Source organism: Cnephaeus nilssonii, assembly GCF_951640355.1.
Source record: "Cnephaeus nilssonii genome assembly, chromosome: 3".
Taxonomy (NCBI): domain Eukaryota; kingdom Metazoa; phylum Chordata; class Mammalia; order Chiroptera; family Vespertilionidae; genus Cnephaeus; species Cnephaeus nilssonii.
This window is the reverse complement of record NC_137074.1, coordinates 65,862,392-65,882,505: the sequence shown is the minus strand read 5'-3', so window position 1 is coordinate 65,882,505 and position 20,114 is coordinate 65,862,392. Positions and strand designations below refer to the sequence as shown.

The window sequence follows — 20,114 nt, the reverse complement described above, 5'->3', positions numbered from 1 at the left end:
ATATCACATTTATGCAGGGCTTTCTGTTTTACTGTTTCCACATCTTATTTAATCCTTATACTGTCCTGTGTGCTAATTAGGGTAATAATTTCTCCCTACGAAGAAATAAAGTCTCTAGACAGGTAAAATAACTTGCTTGAATCTCACAGCTAGTTAAGTGAGATATTGGAATTCAAATCCACACATTCTGACTTTTGGTTCAAAGGTCTAACCACTGCACATGACTAAACAATTACCTCAGAACCTATTTGTCTCAATGAAGGTGGCATTAAGCATATAACGGAACAACAAGTCAGCTAAATAGTATTTCTAATTCAAAATATATGTCAGTGTTCTCACTTAAATAGTTCAAAAAGGATGAAAATAGTAAAGAAAAAAACCCTATATTAAAAAATATGCTTTGCTCTTTTGTTAATCTTCTAAAATCTTGATGTATCTGTTCAGTATGTCAAAACCAAAAAGATGATTCACTTTCACAAATGAAAAATGCCACAATTCACTCTAGCATAGAGCTTTTACCTCATTTTTTCCTAAAAAGTACTATATAATAGGTATGATTACTTCATAACAGTAAAAAACAAATCTTAACATATTGTATTGGCATTATAAAACAATTCACTGAATCCAGTATACAGAAACAAAGAAAATAAACTTCTTCAACCAGTCTAAGTATGATATAGTATCTCATTAAATCACTCTTCTAAAAGTAGATATTTTGGCAAAAAAGTCCAGTGACTCTAATGAGGATAATACTCTCAAGGGTTGTGATGGTTAATTTTAGATCAACTTGGCTAGGTTACTGTGTCCAGGTATTTTGTCAACCACCAGTTTAAATGTAGCCATGCAGGTATTTTTTAGATATTATTAACATTTAAATCAGTAGACTTTGAATCAAGCAGATTACTATCCTCCATAATGTGAGTAGGCCTCATCCAATAATTGAAGGAATTCCACCTCCAAACTGCCTTTAGACTCAACCTGTAGCAAACAACCCTTACCTGGATCTTCAGCCTGCTGGCAAGCCTGCCCTATAAACTTCAGACTTGCAAACTTCCACAATCACATAAGCCAATTCTTAAAAATAAATCTATCTATACCTATAGCTACAATCTATTTTCTCTATCCATATCCACATTCTGTTGATTCTGTTTTTCTGGAGAACCATGACTAATATAAGGGCTAAGACAAATCAAAGAAACCTGAAAGAAGTGAGGCACAGATGAAGCAAAAAAAAATCTGCGGTGAGAAGGAACCAGGCACCTGGACCTTGTGAGTCAATAGAAGCATTGTTTTAATCAAATCAGAACATAGCTTAACCCTGAAATTCTAAAAGTTATCTCTCATACACATCCTATCTAATAAAAGGGTAATATGCAAATTAACCATCACTCCATCACAAAGATGGCAGCGCTCATAGTCACAAGATGACAGCGCCCAGTTCTCTCAGGCCGGCCTGAGTCGGGGGGGTGTGGGGGGGGTGTGACTGCTGAGAGTGGGCAGGGTGAGCAGGCTGGCGGAATGCTTGCTTCGCATTGCCATGGCGACGAGGCAAGCATCATTCCACCCCGGCTCCAGAGGGCCTCTGGGCAGCTGGCACGGAGCGGGCGGAGGGGGGTGGGGAATGCTTGTGTCGTCGCCCCGGTGACGAGGCAAGCGTTCTGTGCCCAGCCGCGGATAGGCCTCTGGGCAGTGGGCGTGGAGCGGCCAGGCCCTGCAGAGAGCTACTGGTGTATGGATTCGTGAGCAGGGCTACTAGTTAGTTATAATTTGTTATGTATATCAAATTAACTGCAGTAGAATACTAAGTTGTTTTCCATATATGAAAATGTTACTTGTCCCCATCAGCAAGGCAACCATTTTCTTTTAGTTGTCAATTTTCTGTAATACATTTTTGTCAATCCAATCATATTGATACCAACTTATCTCTGTAATGAAGGCTTTTGTAAATATGCACATAGATTTTTGGGATAGGGATTAAGGAATAAAATACAACTAAAAAACAGAATAAATAAGTCATTAACTTTACGACAGAAACATAGTGCTATAACCAATGGCTATAGTCAGTCAACAGGCAATTTCCTATGGAGTGCTGCCCAGTCAGGGGGAAACTAAAGCAGAACAGCTGAACAATTTTGGAAATGATGGAAAATAAATAAATGGGCAAAAGAGAATGATTTTGAAATTAGTTTAAAAATTTGCTATTTTTGCCGAAACCGGTTTGGCTCAGTGGATAGAGCGTCTGCCTGCGGACTGAAAGGTCCCAGGTTCGATTCCGGTCAAGGGCGTGTGCCTTGGTTGCGGGCACATCCCCAGTAGGGGGTGTGCAGGAGGCAGCTGATCGATGTTTCTCTCTCATCGATGTTTCTAACTCTCTATCCCTCTCTCTTCCTCTCTGTAAAAAATCAATAAAATATATTTAAAAACAATGTAAAGTTTAAAAAAAAAAAAATTTGCTATTTTTAGTATTCTAGATTTAAACTCAGAACATACTTTCTTCAGTAAAACTAAGTCATAAATGGTAGTTAGCTATAGCAGCACATAATATGCATTTACATAGTTAATATAAATATAGTGGCAAAATAAGTTTTTAGGACTTGGAATAAAAAAATCATATTCAGAATTCCAAACAACTTATGTAAGCAAACACTTATGAATGGCTTAAATTTAGTCAAATCCTTTAACAAAAATTTATTGAATAACTTCTGTATCAGATACTATGTAGATATTGAGGATTCAACAATGAATCTATACCTTCATGGTCTTTACAAACCTCTTAGTAGTCATTAAAAAAATAATTATTAAATACTTTTAAATGCCAGGTATAAAGTAAGTATGAGTATGGTTCCTGTCATAAAACTCATCATCCAGCAATGGAATGACAGGCAAATAAGGGATTCAAAGTGAAGTAGTATGCATACTCAGTCTTTCTTTTTTATATTAATTTTAGAGAGGAAAGGAAAGGGAAGGAAGGGGAGGGAGGGAGGAAGAGAGAAACACCATCCACTGCTCCACCCATCTATGCATTCATTGGTTGATTCTTGTATGTGCCCTGACCCAGGATCAAACCCGCAACCTTGATGTATTAGGATGATGCTCTAACCCAGTGGTCGGCAAACCGCGGCACGCAAGCCACATGCGGCTCTTTGGCCCCTTGAGTGTGGCTCTTCCACAAAATACCACGGCCTGAGCGAGTCTATTTTGAAGAAGTGGCATTAGAAGAAGATTAAGTTTAAAAAATTTGGCTCAAAAGAAATTTCAATCGATGTACTGTTGATATTTGGCTCTGTTAACTAATGAGTTTGCCGACCACTGCTCTAACCAAATAAACTATCCGGCCAGGGCCGCATACTCAGTATTTTTAATTGGCTTTCTTCCTTTCTTTAGAAATAAAGACATTGATACAGGTATTTTCAAATTGCTAATGAAGTATCAGTACTATAGAAATATGGTATACTTCAAGAGGATTTTTTTCTAATTTGTCCTCCCTGCTTCTTTTCTGGTAAAATTCTACTGTGCCTTATATATGCTCTTCTTTATTTTAAATCAAAACTGTTATAAAAGATTATAAAATAGCTTTTTAAAATTTAAATCATATGTATGCCATTCTATTTGCCTCTTACCTGTGTTATGATAAGTATCTACCCATCCTCCATCACCATCATCCTCTTCAATGATAGCTTCCAATTCATCTGAATATTCCATCTGCTTGCACCGCTTGTAACATGGCACTATAAAAATGGCAAATACAATTAGAAGCACATTATCTGCTTCCTATAAATCCATTTTTAAAAAGATAAAGTTTATACCATAAAATATAGTTTTGCCACCAAAATATTAAGGGAATATTACAGCTCTCCTCTAATGGAAATGATTAAAGAATTATATTCACCCTACAGACACATAAATTATTTGACCACATTTATCTTTCCCTAAGTAGCTTTTGTTGTTGTTGTTAATCCTCACCTGAAGATATTTTTTCCATTGATTTTTATAGAGTGGAAAGGAGGGACTGGGAGAGAGAGAGAAACATCAATATGAGAGAGACACATTGATTGGTTGCTTCTGGCACGCATCCCTGACTGGGGCCAGGAACAAACCTGCAACCCAGGTACATACCATTGACCAGGAATCAAACTCAAGACCCTTTGGTGCTCAGCCTGACGCTTTATCACTGAGCCACACCAGCCAGGGCTAAATAGCTTATTTTTAGAAGACAAGTAGAAAGGCTCTACTGGGAGTGTTCTATAAATTTGCCACCCTAATGGTCTGTGAAAACTGCAAACTGAAGCCAGAGATGACATTATTCAACTTCAGGCTAATGAATAATAACTATTTTAATAGCTTTACTCTCAGAACATGAAGGCACCACCTGTCATTCTCAGAGGTGGTAGAGGTGACCTCCAGCTATTCATAATGAGCAAACCAGTATAAAATTCACTGCTAAATGTTACTCTATTGTACAATATTGGTATTGAGTTTCTGATATCAAATGTTTCAATTAACATGTATTATTATACATATATGCCTAAAATTAAATAAGTATATGGCAAAATCATGATGTATGGTCAACAAATTGCTATAAATACCCTGATTTTTTTAAACAAGCAGTATATAAATTATTAATTCTAATAAAACTATGCTGTAGGAAAGAAGAAACTGATATTTTATACATATTTTGCCCTTCCTATGAGTAAATTAGGATGAAAATCAATGTATTATTATATGATGAGAAGGATTATAACTTGGTGTTGTTTTCAAATTAACTTTATAAATAAAATGCTATCTGTTTCAAAAACGTATTTTGTACCTATAGGCAAAATATGACATTATTTTCAATGACATTTCAATGACATTATGGATAATAAAATCTCTAGCTTTGAGCTTTTAGATGTCCAAGTTAGTATCAATTTCATCTTCCATAAAAAATTTAAATCTAAAGAGGATCAAAGTTAAATAGCTAAAAATATTGTGAAATCAACTTAAAAAATAATTTAACTAGAAGTCCAACTCTGTTTAGGGCCCTTTTCCTCCCTATCTTAAAACTAGACATTTTGGGTAAAAATAACAAAAAAGAAAGAAGATGAACATCAGGTAAGGAAAAAAAAATACCTCAGCAATAGAAAACCCAGAGCTTCATTCAATTTCCAAATTTGTCTGAAATCAGCTGTATGTACAGCTTTGAGCACAAATTAAGATCATAAGGTGTTTTTATAAAAAATATATAACTGCAAAATTTACTAATAAATGCAACATAATTCTTACCATTTTTGGTGACCAAAAATTGTTTGCCTGTTGGTAGGTATGCCTTCACTTTCAATTCTTCCCCTGCAGCCCTTTAAAAAGAGCGAGAAGCACCAAAATACAAAATAAAATAAAATTTTAAAGGCAAAGAAAGAAAAGAAGATATCACATGTAAATCTCAAAACTACACAATCCACACCCCTGAAAAAACTGTTTTAGGAAGGACACCATTAAAGTGATATACATCAGAGCATCAAAGAACATAGCACTATTATAAATTAAACTAGAGGCCCAATGCATGAAGATTTGTGCAAGAATGGGCCTTCTTTCCCCTGACTGCGGGCACCGCCTTCGCTCCGGCCGGAGCTGCCTTTTCGCTCTGGCCCGGAGCCACCTTTCCACCGCCTTCCCATGCTGCCCAGAGGCCCAGAGTGGCCAGGGGCGGTGCGAAACATCTCCAGCCACTGGGCACATGCGTGTGCAAATTAACCCACCATCTTTGTTGGGTTAATTTGCATACTCACTCCTGATTGGCTGGTGGGCATCACGAAGGTACAGTCAATTTGCATCTTACTCTTTTATTAGTGTAGATGTATTAAGAGATACAAACAACAGACCTAAGAGAATTTGAATTAAATATTAGATAAAAAAATACAAAATAATATAGAATGACTATTATGTTTGCCTCTGAATAAAAAGAAAATGCTGTTTTTAGTGAGTATAATCTCATTCAGATTTTTAATCCTAAAGTACTGCTCATCTTGAGAGGCTGAAAAATAGTTGCATGACATTACGTAACAAAGTAGGTGGTTAGCAAGATCTCTGTTCCTACCACACTATTAAAATTGGAACTAAGATATAAAAGATACTTTGAATCACTGAAAACAAAACACTTGTACTGAGTGCTTATTAAATATAGGATTTAGAACTCTAACATGCATATTTTTTATATTCACCCAAGTATATGTTTTTATTGATTTGAGAGAGAGAGAGAAAGAGAGAGAAACATCCATGTGCGAGATAAACATCGATTGTTTGCCTCCCATATGCAGCCCAACTAGGATTTGAACCCACAACCTAGGTATGTGCTCTGATTGGGAATCGAACCTGCAACCTTTTGGTATAAGGGACAACATTGCAATCAAATGAGCCACCGGGCCAAGGCTAACATGAATTATTTTTATTTAATCCTCAGAACCCTAAGAGGTGGGTAACATTAATATCCCCTTTTTATAGGTAAGTAAACAAGAGCTTAAAGAAGATTGCCCACAGTTATAAAACCAAAAAGTGGAAGAGCCAAGGGAGTCCAAGGCTCCTGCTTTTAAACACTACACCCTCTGTAGGTCATTTCTGATTTTTCAGTGCTACTCTCTGGAATATCTCATTAAGAATTTGCTCAAAGAATCTCATGTGGGTCAAAGAATCTTTTACTGGAATTGGCCAGAGATGAGATAATATATGATGTCTATCACAATCACATGAGCATAAATTTGGAGTCCTGCTTGTTCTTTCTCAAGCTTCAGTCTAAAGCTCAAACCATCTATTTAAGCACAAAATAAAGCTAGGTAGCTATCTAGGCATCCTTGGACCTTTCCCAAAAGTCAAATTCAACAATGCCATGACACTGCCTGAAGTTCTGAGAGAAGATGATATAATAAAGTCATGATGACACCTACAGACATGAAAGTATATATAGCAAGAAAATATTGTTTCAAACACTGATTTAAAATAAATTGTTCCTTTGGCCTCAGAAGTTCAGCTGGAAGTGTGGACATTGGAGTGGGGTAAAATTAAGTTCTAAGTTAAATGAAATTATTTCAACCATTGCAATTCATAAAGTATAACTATAAACCACCACCAGCTAAAGAAGATCCTGTACATATATATAATCCCTATAACAATACTATATATCACATGTCTAAATTAGATAATTAAGGACTATAATAAAGAAACCTGAAAAAGAAAATGTGTTATCATATTGAAGATCCTAAATTAGTTTACAAAATGAATATTGTTTTAAACTTTATATACCTATTTGACTTTTTAAAATATATAACATATAGACCAGACCTAGGTAAATATAGTTTTAACTTACAATTTAACATAGAGTGGGGGGAAAAAATTCAACCAATCTTACTAAATCAGAGAGATTCTATGATATTAACTCACTTTTAAATATGAACAGAAATACATATAGGAAAGACAAGGACATAAAAATAAATAAATCTGACACTTTGGCTTTGATACTTAAGAAATAATGCTCTAAAAGAAAAAGAGCAATCTATATATATAAAAGTGTAATATGCAGATTGACTGGACAGCAGAACGACTACTTGGCTATGATGTGCACTGACCACCAGGGGGAAGACGCTCAATGCAGGAGGTGCCCCAGCCTGCAGGCTCTGATCACCCAATGGGGAACTGGGAACCGGGGGTGGGTGGTGGCGGACACAGGCTGCGGACACAGGTGGCAGGGGACGGGGCTGCCAACTTCTTGGTTCCCCCCCTCCCCCAGCTGACAGGCTCCGATTGCCTGATGGGGAACTGGGAACCGGGGGTGGGTGGTGGAGGACATGGGTGGTGCCGGGGCCCCAATCACCCCGCCAGTCACCCCACACACAGAGGGCAACCTGCAGCAGCGGCAGCCGGGGTGGGGCCGGCTGCCAGGGAAGATAGGCTCTGATCACAGGCCAGGCCAGGCCTAGGGACCCTACCCGTGCATGAATTTCGTGTGCCGGGCCTTTAGTTGATAATAAGCAGTAACAACTGTGGGGGGTATGTGTTAAATATAAAAATTAAGGGGAAGAGAAGAGCACATATTGTAATTCTTTAAGCTCTTTAGATATTAGGAAAATTTATCAATTAGAACCTGGTTAGTTCTAGAAACACTTCTCCCAAATCAAAACTGTGCCTTTCAACTATAATTGAAAAAGTGTCATTGAAAGAAAAAAAGGCTATAATAAGTTAACTTGTATATCTAAACTAAATAATAATTGCAAATATTTCTAGAACAATTACATAATTCTGCCAGTATTGAGATCACATTTTCAGGAACTGTCTGGTGGTTTTACCATGAGTACTTAAAAGTAATAAAACTGCATTTTTTAAAACACATTCTGCTATTATTCAGAATATTTAAAATATATGTTATGAGATCAGCTAAGTTGCTTAAACTACTTTTATAAAGAGAAAAGTTAATAAAGAAAATAAAACATTTTTAAAGTCTATTACCAGATTTTCAATGAAGACATTAGTCGATATGAAAGTTTTAAACTTTTGAGTTAATTCCTAAAATGGAAGCATACTTTTGAACCTTAATAAAAGGTCATATGGTTAAAGAACATAAGACTGCAAAATCTCTGCATTAATGAATGTTATAGAAATATGCAATAAATACCCATTAATATGAAAAAAATGAGCTGATCAAATTTATAATCTCTTGAACATGATTTTTTAAAAGCACTATAAAGAAATGGAATCCTAGTAAAGGAAGTGAAGACATTTATCTCAAAAATACCCAGGTTTTGTGCTAACAGAGCAAAACAAAAGAGGTGTAATGCCCAATTTTTCTTCCTTTACTTTCGAATCACGGGGAACCGTTTAATAGAAAAATCTATTAAAGAGGATTAGGCTGGTCATTCCAATTTTCATGTCCTAACCAATTTTTCAAACTGCCATAGTTATGAAGTCATACCTTTATTAATTTTATATTCTTCACCCAAGATTACTTACCATTGCCATGTTGGACAGTGGTGAACTAAGTGATCTCCAGCTGCCACAAACTATTAAGGATTTAGAAGGAATATGAAAAAAGGGAAAAAGAAAAATTGAACATTACTGAATGTAAGTTGGCAAAATACCAAAGTGATAATCTTGTGTATTCTTGATGCCCAACAATCAATTTAAATACAAACAGCACCAAATCTGCTCTACCAGCCTGAAGATTTTTATTATTATTAAAACTGAAAAAAAAATTAGCACCAATAAGTTTAATTTTGGAACAAAAAAACACTGAATGCTATTATTTTAATCCAGTTTTATCACTGGATTCAATGCCAAAGGCATACATATCATGAAATGTATAAAGTTGACATAGGATTCAAAAATGTCAAAAATTATTTTATAGAGAAATAAAATATAGAGAGATTCTTCCTAGTAGCTGAAAAGTCAAAGAAGATCTTGAAAAAAATTGCTAAATAGATACATGTCTGATGTAAGAATAGTTTTTACATCACATTTCTTTCTCTCTCTCTCTGTTTTCTTAAGTTAAGGTAATAGCCAATTTTGAAAGCTTTTTCACAGTCTTAAAGGAATATTAACAAGAGTGCCAAATAATGGGGGAATGTTAGAAGCTTTTGGACTGACTTAGAAAACACCAAGACAATTAAGAAATTGAATTCTCTAACAAACTTTGGACTTTCTGGGCAGATTGAACATTGAACGAGTTTTTGTTTATTATTTCTTTTTTTCCCCCAAAAAATAAAAACCAGACTCAGGAAGAAGAAGTTTAATCTTTTGAGAATTTCTATTATACATGAACTGCTCTTCCTACAAGATAGAAATCTTGTTTATTCTCGAAAGCAGAAAATCAAAGTCTGTTAAGCATAATTGCAGTGTCCCAACTCAAACAATATGCACACATACTTTCCCAATTACTATTTCACAACAACTCTAACTTAAAATCATGTATTTTTCATGGGTTTATTACACAGCAACAAATTGCAATGTCTTTAATTTTCTAATGTCTTTCTGAGAAAAGTCAGTCTGTATATAATACTGTATTTTATTTGAGTAAAGCTCTATAAAATAAGCATTCTGAGAGTAATTTTCCAAAAAGACACAACAAGATTTAGCATTGTATTCCCAACAGCAACTGTTTATGTTCTTTTATTTCACCTTTACAAATGTTTCTGTTCTTTTATTTCAAAGAATCCTTTTTATTACTTAAACTGATCAAGCAAAGACAAAAACCCAAATGAAAACAATACTCTCTTCCCCAGGTTTTCAGCATTTTGGGTCATTTCGACCAGATGCTGCATTTAACACTAGCTATCAGAAACTAATTTAGCACCATCAAAAGAGTATTAATTTAACAAAATGCAAGCAAAACAAAGAATTAAAAATTTTAAAAACTTCTTTAATGATACTGCCTTGATGTCACAAGACTCTAATGTTTAATTCCATGGTAACTCCGGTAGCATCTATTAAAAAAATAACATAAACACTAGAAGGTAAGGAAAACTATAAAAGAACACAGAATTGTACTGATAATTAATACATATGTACATTTGCCCTCACTAGCAATGGCCATTATTAAATGTTTCATATGTTCAAGTGAAATAAAATGTAAGACAAAAACTCAAACTTCTAAATTTTCAACATTTTCTCCAGTAGCTTTCTTAGTGACTAAATATTATATAACACTGAATAACGCCCAACAAGATTGAATCAATATTAACGTTTTGGTGAGCAACTTTATTTTTGAAGCTGCTCTTTATTACTATATTCAATCAAGTCATACACACATTGTACATTAAAGTATTTTTAATAAACAATACTATATTGGATAATGCCTGACCCTCTTTTAAACACAAGACTTCCACATCTCTCAATGAAAACAGAAAGATATCTGGAGGCTGACAGCCAGAAGCCTAGAAATAGTAAGAGAAAACAAAAAACTCAGTATAGTATTTATCTAAAACAAATTATGTGTTCTCATTTTCCTCCTCTAGAGTCATTCTAATTTAACTCAACCCTATAATTATGCTCTATCCCAATTCAGCATTATGTGGTTGGGACCCAGCTGGGCTAGTTATGCCTTGTATTTTTTTAAAAAGGGGGAAATTTACTAGGTGTACCGGTTAATAATGCGGATTTTTTTCAATAGATGGAGTTACACATATGTTGATATATAGGCGAATTGATATGTATGCTATTTTGTTGTATTGACAACAATCTTCAAAACTTCATATGTCAAATTTGCTGAAGGTGTTAACATCATAGATATTTTTACACTTAAAAATGTCGAATTTTGTGCAAAAAAAAGAGCATTTGCGGGAAATTATAATTCATTACTTTATTTTGAAGAAAAGTGCTGCTGAATACTTTGGGAAGCTTATGGTGAACATGCTCCATCTCAAGATACTTGTAAATGCTGGTTTAAACGTTTTAAAAGTGATGATTTCAATGTGAAAGACAAAGAATGTCCAGGTCAACCGAAAAAGTTTGAAGACCAACCATTACAAGCATTATTGGATGAAGATGCGTGTCAAACTTAAAAATAACTTGCAGAAAAATTATGAGCTTCTAAAACCAGGTGAAACCATTATACTGATCACTACCGACAACAAATAATCAATTTGAACCACGACCAGAATGTTCCAGAAGACACAACAAAGTAATTTTGCTTCATGATGATCCACCATCACACACTTCAAAACCAGTTAAAGACACATTAAAAGATCTTGCCTGGGAAGTATTAACCCACCCGCTGTATTCACCAGACCTTGCTCCTTCAGATTACCACTTGTTCCGATCGATGGCACATGCACTTTCTGAGCAGCACTTCAAAACATACAAAGAAGTGGAAAATTGGGTCTCTGAATGGTTTGCCTCAGAACAAGAAAAGTTCTATTGGGACGGTATCCACAAATTACCTGAAAGATGGGGAAATGTGTAGCTAGCGTGGACATTACTTTGAATAAAGCACTTTTGATGTTTCTCTTGAAATTATCGTGTTTTCTTTGATTACAAAATCCGCTATTATTAACTGGTACACCTAGTATTACCCACTTCATGATACAATTAAGTCTAACAGTTCTTCAATCTAGGATTAGTAGTTATTTTAAAATAGCTTAACTCTATCTAATAACTAATGATATGCATCTCTAACTCATCTATTTAGTAATTAGTCATCTTCACATAGAGGAGATAAAACCAAAGAGCCCAAAAGAATAGCATACTTTCATCTCTGCTCTTGACTTCAGAGACTTAGTTTCAAGAGTCTTGTCTAAATTACACCTTTGTTGGACAAGAACATTAAGATTCTTAACATCAAAACTTTGTTTTATTTGGCATTCAAGATATTGAACTCATGATACCTAAGGTAGAATGGGTCCGTCAGAAAATGTCTAGCCATGACCCCTCATTTTATAAATAAGGAAACATGAGGCCTGTGCCTGGTTAGCTTAATTGAGTTGTCCGAGTCAGAATAGGAGAAATTAGAGAAATTGGTCTGGAAGGCAGATCTCCTAGTTTCTTTCCACACCACTATGTGTCTTCACTAAAAATAAAGACAATTCTATTTTATTTGTTTTAAATATATTTTATTGATTTTTCACAGAGAGGAAGAGAGAGGGATAGAGAGTTAGAAACATCGATGATAGAGAAACATCGATCAGCTGCCTCTTGCACAACCCCTACTGGGGATGTGCCCGCAACCAAGGTACATGCCCTTGACCGGAATCGAACCTGGGACCTTTCAGTCTGCAGGCCGACGCTCTATCCACTGAGCCAAACCGGTTTCGGCAAATAAAGACAATTTTAGATAAAAGATCATCATTCTTAGAACTCACAAGGATTTGGCACTGAAGAAATTCCATCCCAAATGAAAACTGAAAAATCAGTTAATTCTCTAGCTTGAGGTCTTGCAATTTACAGCAATAACCAATCATAAAACAAGGTTTATTTCAAAAAGTTTTTCTCAAAACAATGATTAAGTTCTATTGCCAATTAGTGGTACTTTTAATGAGAGTTAAAAATGAAGCTTAATAAATTCTTTGCCATTTATTAAGATTAAAAAAATAAGTCTGATGCAATCATAACCATTCATAAAACTGGAGTCTAAAAGGACTTTTAGGTCAGTATTCATTCCGCTAAGGATGACAAAAATAACTGCCTAAAGGAAAGAGAACACTTTTATTATACAGATTTGGTAAGCAAGTAAAATGACTCTTTCGAACATAATTCTTCATTAAAAGTTCAATAAAACTCCACAGGCCTATAAATCAGCCATCAGTTTCAGCATTAAGCAGAGTTAATATTACTTGGTTGGGAGAAAAAGTGAAAGAATGTGAGAAAAAATCCTCGTTAAATATGTAGAAATAAAATGTTTAAGCTAAATACTGAGAGAAAACTTAATATCCAAGCAGTGAGCCAAAGTTTCCAAATGGAAAGTCATGAAAACTCATGTTTGGTTAGACAAAGGCGCGACAACAAAGGCCACAGAGTGCACCGCTCAATACAGCACAAATAGGATGAAGGGTAAGTGACGACAGGAATCTTTTCCGTTCCCTCTTCCACCCTCACTTCCAAATAAAGAGGAACTACAGAGAAATATGAGAAGTGGCAAATCAAGAGGGAAGTTGCATCTTCTATGGGAAGCAGAAAACCCTATAAAATTGCTAATACAGTCAACAGAATCTACTTTTACTCAAATCTAAATTAAAGTTAAATATTTTTTTTCTTAATAGTAAAAAAGCCACCCAATTTAATATAATTGTAAAATATCATAGCTTCAGAATATCTTCAACACTCACCTCTTCTGGGGTGATAACACCTGTTTCCTTAAACTTTGATTCCTAAAGTGAGCAAAAAGAATAACAGTATTATACTACTTTCACTTTCAAGTTAAAAATGTTTTTGTGCAACTGTTTGCCTGGCAGTCTTCTAGGCAATGGAGCACTTACAAAAAAGGAATATATCACTGGTACCTGACCTCAAGGAATATATATGTCTAGTGGAGAAAACTGACATGAAAATAATTTCAAAACAGTAATTTGGGGAAATCACAAATATCTTTATTTTACAGAACAGTAAAAATGTCTAAAAGATGTTTAGACATCCCACAATTCAGCCAACATTTCATTTAAATGGAATAATATTAGAAACCAAACCTATAAGTTGTAAGTCATTTAATACTTTCCCATTATTTTCATCTCCAAGGTACTAATGCAATATTCTCTTCGCTAAAGCAAGGATGTTATCTACCAAATATTTCTAAGTTTTTAAGTTATATGTAAGACTTTGTGGTAGAGTCTGAAGAAATGCAAAGATTCATTTAGGAACATTATTCATTCAACAAATATTAACTGAATAACTATGTGCACTATTTGAGTTAATGGGGGTATAGGAGTAAATAAAATAGAGCAAACTCATCTTCGTCCTCATAAGACCTTTAAACTCTCTAGTGGAGAGACAAAAGCCAAATGGTAATGAATACCATGAAGAAAAATGAGGCAGAGAGGAAAATGGACTGGTCCAGGGTGTAAGGAGAGGTCAGAGATGGTCAGCGAACAAAGACTTCACTGATAGGTAACTACTGAACAGAGACCTTAGGAAAGGAACCAGCCACAAGGCTGTCTGGGTGAAGAGCGTTTCAGGCAGAGGGAAGGGCAAATGCAAAACCTGAGCAAGAGAGGGCTTGATGGAGTAACAAAAATGGGTCAGACTGGCTTAAGCAAAAGCAAGCAAAGGACAGAGTAGTAGGTAAGTCGATAGGGGCCTTCTACCAAGAGGCTTGAAGACCACTGTAAAGACTTTGGCTTTTACTGTACTTCTGTCTTTCAAACCATGGATTTTCTTAATTTTTACCTACTAGGAAAAATAATTCTTTCTTTCCCAGGGATTTAGGTTTTTGGTTTTTTTTTTCCTTGCTTTCCTATGTCTGGTAGGAAACTGTAAGTATTTTCTCTGTAAACCAACAAGTTTGCCCAGGGAGGGGCAAAGAGAGGGCCATTAATTCTGCTTTCTTTATTACTAAAAATACATACTGACAAGCCAACACTTCCTTAACAGTTTGGTGAACAAGTAAAATGATTTCCTAAAACACAATTCTATGTTATACGATCAATAAAATACAACTGGCCAACAAAATAGCAGTTTTATATTTAATTTTGAAGGTCTTTTTCTTTTACTCCTCTCTCCCTGAAACTAAAAAGTTGTAGCAATCATGTATTATTTAAATGCTGTATACCTAGGTCCTAGGTAGACAGTTTTCTGAAAAGATGACATAATATGCAAAATAATCATGATTCAACTGTCAAGATGGTTTTCAAATTCAAATTGACTGAATAATCTCAATTAAGATGGGTTTCACAGTAAACAAATATAGGCATAGCAGGAGTTGAAATTCTCATTTATAAACTTCTCTGACTTTTTTTTTTAACTTGGTCTAACTAAGTATCATTTTAAAATCAGTCTCAGAAATAAATATAAAAAGAATATAGAACTAACATTTTCCTTTGCCCTGGGAAAAGGAGCAAAGTAAAGCTGTCCACTATTCTTCTTAGTGTACCAGAATAGCTTCCTGAATAAAGGGAACCATTTCCATGGATACTTCATCCCCACACCAAGATTTGTAAAATTTTAGTTGAAAGCTTAAAAAAAAACAACACATTAAACAAGAACTCGCTATTCAACCACTATAATTGCTCTTTTCAGAAAGGAAAAATAAAGTTGCAATAACAAACTTTACTCTAAAATAATTATATAATAAAAACTTGAATACACTTCTAGAAATTTACCTTTGAAAATAAGAAAACCCATCCGTCTCTCCTGTAGTAGCTAATGTGTCACAATCTTTACTTTAAAAATGATGCATTGCCCATGTAAAGTCAGTTATATATCTAGGAGGGGCAAAGCTGCTCCTTATTATCACTGAAGTCCAAGATGAACTAGTTTCTGCTACTTTAAAAAAAAACCTGGGAAAGGGAGGTTTTGCCTGTTAGCTGGGTTCGATGGTACTGATGATGTTGCAAATTCATCTTGTTCCTTTGAAATCTAACAGGTTGGGTTCTCAATCACCACTGGTTATTTCAAACGCTTAATTATACAAAAGATTTACACTTAGAGAAAACGTGACATGTGTCATTTTAGTACCAAGCATCGATTTCATTTTTTTAAAGATAAGCAAAATCTTTGTTTAGAAAGTTCAAAGGACTGCCGATGCTGGGTTTAACGTTCTCAGAGACTTGGCTCCGGACTACCTCGCCACCCGACGTTCCCCGACGCGCTGCCTTCTGACGGGTGAAGGGCGACACGAGTGTGCCCAGCGCGTCGCTCCAAGTTTACCCGCAGAGCCGGAAAGCCCCAGAAAACAGCTGCGGAGACCACAGGTGGGGGATGCACCTTCTCCGGTGCCCCCCCTTCCTACACCTTTCCCGGGCGGAGAGCACGGAGACTCCCCCCGGAGCCCGGTCCTCGGCGCCTGCAGAGGGGAGCGTGTGCCTGACAGCCCCTGGCGAGACCGGCCCGGCCCGGCTTACCTTGAGGACCGGGGTCAGGTACTCAGCCACTTCCAGTGCCTTTCCCTTCACTGTGTTAATCATATTCTGCATCCTGGGGCCGGGGTAGCGGCCGGCCCCGCGACGGGGTGGGAAGGGCAGCCGGGACAGGGACCAGGAGTCAGAAAATGTCCCCGCGGCCACCGACGTGCATTGGCACGCGGCCGACGGCACCCGAGGGGACGGGACGCGACGGGACGGACGGACGGGACGCGGGGGAGGGGCGGCTGGCGCCGCGCGCGAACGGGGCGCGCGCTCCTGCGCCCCAGGCAGCGAGTGGCGGACCGGGCCCGGCTGTCACCTGGCCTCGAGGGAGGGCGGCAGGGCCGAGGGGTGTGTTGCGGGGGGCGGGAAGAGCGGGCGCACGCGCACCCCTGCCCTCAGGAACTCTCTTCTTCCCTCGGCTTCATTCGCGCCCCTTCCGGCTTCCCCTTCCTTTTCTCACTCTCTCGCCGTAGCTCCGCCTCCACCGAGGCCTCACGTGACGCAGGACTCTCGGGACACGTGACGCGAGAAAGGCCGCGCTGGGGCGGAATCGGGTCGCTTCTCCCCGCCCTCCGGAAGCGTAACACTGGGCGCGCCTGCGCAATGGGCGCCAGGTCCGCTCTCTGCCCGTCGGGTCCTTATTGTGCTTTTTGTTTCGTAATAGGAGGTTCTGGGGTTGAGGCTTTTTCGCCTTCCTTTCCCTCCCATAGGTTCCCCGCATATGGATTCTAAAAGCTGCTGCTGCTGAGCTGATTCAGCTTTAGGATGTGAGCTCTTCCCCGGGAAGCTCTTCGAGGGAGGAACTGAGGTGACCAGGCCCGGCAGTGCGCGTGCGGATGAGGGGTGGGCGCGGCCGCAGAGATCCCTACTGCGCAGGTGTGACCAGAGGTTTTTTTTCCCCCGGCCTGGCAGAAAAGTCTGCTGTCCTCTTGTGGGAGAGGTGTCTGTCTGGCCTCTGTACATGGCCCAATCGAGCTGTCACTGGTGGCGTTTCAAACCCATAGCTCACCAATCCCCCAGTGCGCCATCCCTACCCAGGGAGGCTTTGTCCAAGTACCCGGCCTGGCGTTTAGTGTCCTCAACATGTGAAAGTGTAACCGGATAACCAAGGGGTCCGGGCTGCCTGTCACTACGTGAGCCACTTAAGCAGAGATAGGATTGAATCATATATGAGCGTTTTTGTGTTTTTTTTTCTAATAACGCTGGCAGTATGGGAGAGGAGCAGGTCTTCCACAAAAATCTGCTCTGCCCCTCCCCATAAGCCAGCTGCTTATATTGGGCAGAAGGGCAAAGATTACGTGGGAAAGTAAGCATTACAGGCATGGGAAAGTGGGCAAGGTGTTATGGTTACACTCTACAGGCAATAGGGCTGGGGGTTGCAAAGGGCGGGTGCGTTGGGGACTAGATTGTTTCAGCCAAGAGGTTGTAAATCTTTCCATAATGATAGGCAGATCTTGGAAAAGGAGGATGAACTGCATTCCGATGTTAGCTCCCATGTTCCAGGGAGCACAACTCTCAGCCAGGCTAGAATGTGTTTCTCTAATCAGAACAGAACCATCTCAGTTAAACAGCATGATTAATATTTCTTATAATTGTAGCTAATCCCCAGTACTCTATTTCTGCCCTTTACAAAAGGAGGGCCGTAGAGGCATTGATTTCTAAGTTCCTTCTTACTTCCATAATGAGTTCAGTATAAGTTAACAGTAGTGTAATGAAATCTTTCCAAGCAAGCTCTTTTTCCTCCTCCTAAGGAAGAGCTGCAACAGAGGAGAGAAATACAAATCTGACATTCTCATCTTCTAGAGCAAAGTTGCTAATAAAAATGAAAGTTAAAGAATTACTTTTCTGTAGAATTCTGCAGTCCCAAGTGGCAATTACTCGCTTGCTACCTTTGGCAGCACTTCTAATGTGGTTCTTGCCTTTTCTGTCTCTAGAGTTACCCCTCGATCAAATTTTTATTGTTTTCATTTGCTTTCTCCATAGTTTCTCTTGTACACTTCAACTTTCTTCGTTTTGATAATAGCCATAGCCAGCAGGGTTACCCATGAAAATTTCTGTTCGTCACTCTTCAATAGTATGTGCATTATCCTTAATCTGCCAGTTGGGTTGCTCATGAATTTATTCTTCTTTTTAAGGCAATTAGAAAACAGTGAAATGGAAAGCAAGTGCTGTGGTCATCCCATGTTATGCTCCTTGTCAACAATGTATACATTCTTGTTAGGGACCATATTTATTGCTTTAAGCTCAAGTCGCATCCTATTGGTAAAATATTCAGCCAATGAAGGTAAGTTAAGACTTGTAATATGTATGGAGCACTTATATCTAATTACACATTCTTGTGTTGTCTTGTGGGTAAAATGGGGATAATACCCTTTCAAGTATGCAGCTTCATGTGAATGATGAAGGATGTTTAAATTGATTTTTTAACCTTTAATTCTTTAGCAAGAAACATTTTTTATGCTTAATGAAGTTTGGGTCAGTCAAGTACAGGATCCAACCCTTTACAGAACATATCATAACATTGCTTTAATCAACCAGTACATCTGGGCCTGTAGCAATATGAGGATATATTTGTTTGGTCACTTGGCATTTTTGATGTACCATCTCAATTACTGCATCAATGTAACAATACAGATTATTAGCTTTGATAAATATGTGTTCAAGAAATCTATTTTTTAATGTAAGAATTTGTATTTAAACTTACTTTAATTCCACAAAACTATATTGAGAACCTTTCACTATGTTCTGAGGACACATAAGTTTATGACACCATGACCTTTAGTGGTCTGCTTGAGAAGTCTGATGTGTCTTAAGTCTCTATTTCAGTTAGCATTTATCTGCCAGGCTCTAGGCTAAGTATAAGCAGGGTTCAAAGTGCAGAGAACTTATGTACCGGTTTGCATAGCCCATGGACAAAGGCAATAGGGTGGTGGTGAACTGGATAGGGGCTGGGAGGAGGGGGACATCTGTAATACTATCAACAATAAAATATATATATATATAAAATAAATTTTAAAAAAACAAAGTACATAAGACATAGATCTAGTTCTCATGAACAGTTTATTAGGAGAGACATACATGTAAATACATTATGAAAATACAATATAATAAATGCAGTTCTATACCAAAGATGAAGAAATTGTTTAGAGTAGAAAGTGGTATATTCTATCTGGGAGACAATGATGTGGAGTGCAAAGGGATAAAGGAACGCTTCCTTGATAAGGTGACAGTTGATCCACAAGAACACAAGGTGGTCAGGAGTATTCAAAACAGCCTGTGAAAATGAACAGATACATTTAAAAGTAGGATTGATTGTGAGAAACATGTAGTTCAAAATTACTGAACAAAAAGTTTAAGGGCTTAGAGGAGAGAGGAAAGGAATGCTTGGCCAAAGAGAGAAGCAATGATCAGATAGTTAAGGACTTCATATGCCATGCTAAGGATCTGGGACTTTATTCTCTAGTCCCGTGGTTGGCAAACTGCGGCTCAAGAGCCACATGCGGTTCTTTGGCCCCTTAAGTGTGGCTCTTCCACAAAATACCATGGCCTGGACGAGTCTATTTTGAAGAAGTGGCATTAGAAGAAGTTTCAACTTAAAAAATTTGT

General features: G+C 37.5%; 2 protein-coding genes across 8 annotated transcripts in view; one reads left to right on the top strand and one right to left on the bottom strand.

Moving 5' to 3' along the window:
* The window catches only part of ATG3 (autophagy related 3), a 28,133-nt gene extending 11,146 nt beyond the window's left edge, over positions 1-16,987 (bottom strand). The window contains exons 1-5 of the mRNA XM_079764943.1: positions 16,506-16,987; positions 13,779-13,820; positions 8,974-9,023; positions 5,263-5,333; positions 3,621-3,728 (exon numbers count right to left, since the gene is read on the bottom strand). Coding sequence (XP_079621069.1) covers positions 3,621-3,728; positions 5,263-5,333; positions 8,974-9,023; positions 13,779-13,820; positions 16,506-16,577 — 343 coding nt within the window. The 5' untranslated portion in view covers positions 16,578-16,987. The remainder of the gene's footprint in view (positions 1-3,620; positions 3,729-5,262; positions 5,334-8,973; positions 9,024-13,778; positions 13,821-16,505) is intronic.
* A 115-nt stretch (positions 16,988-17,102) lies between these two features.
* The window catches only part of SLC35A5 (solute carrier family 35 member A5), a 28,064-nt gene continuing 25,052 nt past the window's right edge, over positions 17,103-20,114 (top strand). For 3 of the 7 annotated variants that reach the window (XR_013813321.1, XM_079766708.1, XM_079766703.1), the window contains exons 1-2: positions 17,103-17,275; positions 18,644-18,792. Coding sequence is in view for 4 of the 7 variants with exons in the window: in XM_079766708.1 (XP_079622834.1) it covers positions 17,274-17,275; positions 18,644-18,792 (151 nt within the window). In the remaining 3 variants the exon portion in view is untranslated. Of the gene's footprint in view, positions 17,385-18,643; positions 18,793-20,114 lie in introns of all 7 variants that reach the window. The other 4 variants (XM_079766705.1, XM_079766704.1, XM_079766707.1 and 1 more) reach the window with 4 other exon arrangements.